Genomic DNA, 3,013 nt, shown 5'->3' with positions numbered 1-3,013 from the left:
TAAAAAACTAAAATTAAATTAATTCTAATCCCATAGTAAATAAAATTTAAAGTTCTTCCACGTATATTAAAAATCAATTTAAACTATATTTAGATGGATACAATTACACCCAGCTTAGAGATTTTAAGATGAAAATAATATTTGAAAACTAATAACTTTAAGCAGATTTTTTTAGTACATAAAATAATATAATATTCTATAGACCTGCTTAATGGACATGATTATCTACTAAGATCACATGATGTCTCCAATTTCAAAATTAGACATTGAATCATGTTTGTGTTTCTTTTTCAATGCCCCACCAAGCTTTTGGGTATAAATAGCCTATAACCAAACTGTTGTTCTCACAACTCAAATCCTCCTCTTCAACTTCTACCTCTCTTTCACTTTTTTCACCTCTCCAAAACCTCTTCATCGTCACTTTCTTCTCCTTCCCATTTGGCACCTAAAGCAAAACAAGTTGAGAGCAATCTGCAAGAAAAATGGCATCGTTGTCCAAAACAACAACAGAGCAATACTCTTATATCAAGAACTGCATGGCATCCACATTCGCCTCCACAATTCCCATAGTCGACCTTTCAAAACCCGATGCAAAGACCCTCATAGTGAATGCTTGTGAGGAGTTTGGATTCTTCAAAGTCATCAACCATGGAGTCCCCATGGAAGCTATATCCCAATTGGAAACTGAGGCCCTCAAGTTCTTCTCTTTGCCACTCAATGAGAAGGAAAAAGCAGGGCATCCCAATCCATTTGGGTATGGTAGCAAGAGGATTGGACCCAATGGTGATGTTGGTTGGGTTGAGTATCTTCTTCTAAACAAAAATCAAGAACACGATTTTACTCTCAATGGTAAAAATCACGAGAAATTCAGGTGCCATGTCCAAATAGAACCTTTCAACTAACTCGTATGTATAAATGAACTAAAGAAATTAAGAAAATGATTGATTTTGTTATCTCTTGTTGGTGCTATGTTGCAGGTGTCTGTTGAACAGCTACATGTGTTCTGTTAAGAAAATGGCTTGTGATATTCTTGAGCTGATGGCAGAAGGGCTGAAGATTCAACAGAAGAATGCGTTCAGCAAGCTTCTGAGGGATAAAGAAAGTGACTCTATTTTCAGGGTGAATCACTACCCTGCTTGCCCTGAAGTTGCTGTGAATGGTCAGAACATGATTGGGTTTGGAGAACACACAGACCCACAAATCATATCTCTGCTTAGGTCTAATAACACTTCTGGTCTTCAAATTTATCTCAGAGATGGAAGCTGGATTTCAGTCCCACCTGATCACAATTCCTTCTTCATCAATGTTGGAGATTCTCTTCAGGTACAACACAAACCATGTTATTGGTGCACACCAAAAAGTTCATCCAGCAAAAAGAAAAATCCCATCTTCCTTGTTACCTTGCTATTTATATGGATAAGTCGAAAAAACAATACAAAAATTCCCCTTTTGAATGCCTTTTTGAAAATGTGTGTGCTCAAAATTTGGTTGACTTATTAGTTGTTTATATTTCCACTTGGTCTTTAAACTCCCTCTCCTTTCCAGAACAGCATGGAGAAAAATTCAAAAAGGAAGTCGAAAAGACTTTGCTTTCACGTTATGTCTGTATGGAATAATATTATATTTGAAAAGGGGTCTGTCACATGATTTTATGATATTGGTTTATGGTTGTTTGTGATTAGTAGTCTAACGTGTTGATTTCGTGTGTTTTTCCTTTTGGTTTTGGTGGGTGCATGAACATAGGTTATGACTAATGGACGGTTTCGGAGTGTGAGACACAGGGTTTTAGCAAATGGGTTCAAGTCCAGGCTATCAATGATTTACTTTGGAGGTCCACCTTTGAGTGAGAAAATAGCACCGTTACCCTCTCTGATGAAAGGAAAAGAAAGCCTATACAAAGAGTTTACGTGGTTCGAGTACAAGAATTCAACCTATGGTTCACGCTTGGCTGACAATAGGCTTGGACATTTTGAGAGAATTGCAGCTTCATGATATGCAAGAGGTATATCAGGGCACTTGTCAATACAAAATGGGTTTCCGAGGTTACAATTTTATACCATAAATGGTTTTTACCTTTCTTTTCTAGTTTTCCTACTTTAAGGATGTTTCTCAACCTGAATACTTCATAAATACGACAACATATATACCCTTTTTCCTTCAAAACTAGTGAATCTGATGGTGTTAACTCTGGTGATTTAATTACAGTCAAAAATCAGACAATATATATATAAATATATTTCATGCATGTGGGACGTGAAGAAAGTGAAGATGGTGATTCTCTTCTTTCATATATATATATGATGACAATAATAATAATAATAATAATGAATTTGATTTGAAGATATGGTATGGCTACATAGTGTCCGTGCAAGAGCTTGTTCTTGAATCATGGCGAGATGCGAGTGTTGTCACTTTCCAATCTGCTCATTATGGCTTCTAGAGGTGAAATATTTTTGAAAGTGAAATATTGAAGTAAATTCATAAGGTTACGAGTTTAGTTGTTATTATAGTTATTATAAAGAAAATCACTTGATGAAAAAATCAAATATAAATGTGAATATGTACTTTAACAAAGATTAGAATAAAAGTGAAAAAGAAGATAAATAATAGAGGAAATAAATTAAATCAATTAGAATGGATAACAATAAATACTTGGAGCATACAGTATTAGAGGTTTCGTAATCACTATTTTTATGACTATTTGAGGCAAATTTGACACTTAACATTTCAGTATATATCAAAGATATATTCAAATTTCATTTCATAATTCTAATTTTTAATGTGTCCCTCTCAATCTCAAACTCAAACTCAAGCTTCTTTCATGGTTGGTGAGTGCCACAATGGATTTAACCCAATCTTGCTGACTGTCTTTGTCAATTACGACCAAAATTTCTTCATTTTCCCCAATTTTATAATTTCTGAATGATGGCTATCCATACACGAAACAAATGAAAATGAATAAGAAAAAAGAAAACCGCTTATAAGGGCAAATTACGTTTAACTCTGACATTTG

At 34.5% G+C, this 3,013-nt stretch overlaps 1 protein-coding gene across 1 annotated transcript; it reads left to right on the top strand.

Annotated features, from left to right (window-relative positions):
• Nucleotides 1–327: 327 nt before the first annotated feature.
• On the top strand, nucleotides 328–2,245 carry LOC114183480 (gibberellin 2-beta-dioxygenase 1-like). Its single transcript, XM_028070509.1, has 3 exons — nucleotides 328–871; nucleotides 978–1,323; nucleotides 1,744–2,245. Exons 1-3 carry the CDS (start codon nucleotides 483–485, stop codon nucleotides 1,990–1,992), a joined length of 984 nt encoding a protein of 327 aa, XP_027926310.1. The 5' UTR covers nucleotides 328–482; the 3' UTR covers nucleotides 1,993–2,245.
• Nucleotides 2,246–3,013: the final 768 nt, after the last annotated feature.

This window comes from Vigna unguiculata, chromosome 5 (assembly GCF_004118075.2).
Source record: "Vigna unguiculata cultivar IT97K-499-35 chromosome 5, ASM411807v1, whole genome shotgun sequence".
NCBI classification, from domain to species: Eukaryota; Viridiplantae; Streptophyta; class Magnoliopsida; order Fabales; family Fabaceae; genus Vigna; species Vigna unguiculata.
The sequence above is the reverse complement of the archived record's forward strand: the minus strand, read 5'-3'. Positions and strand labels throughout refer to the sequence as shown.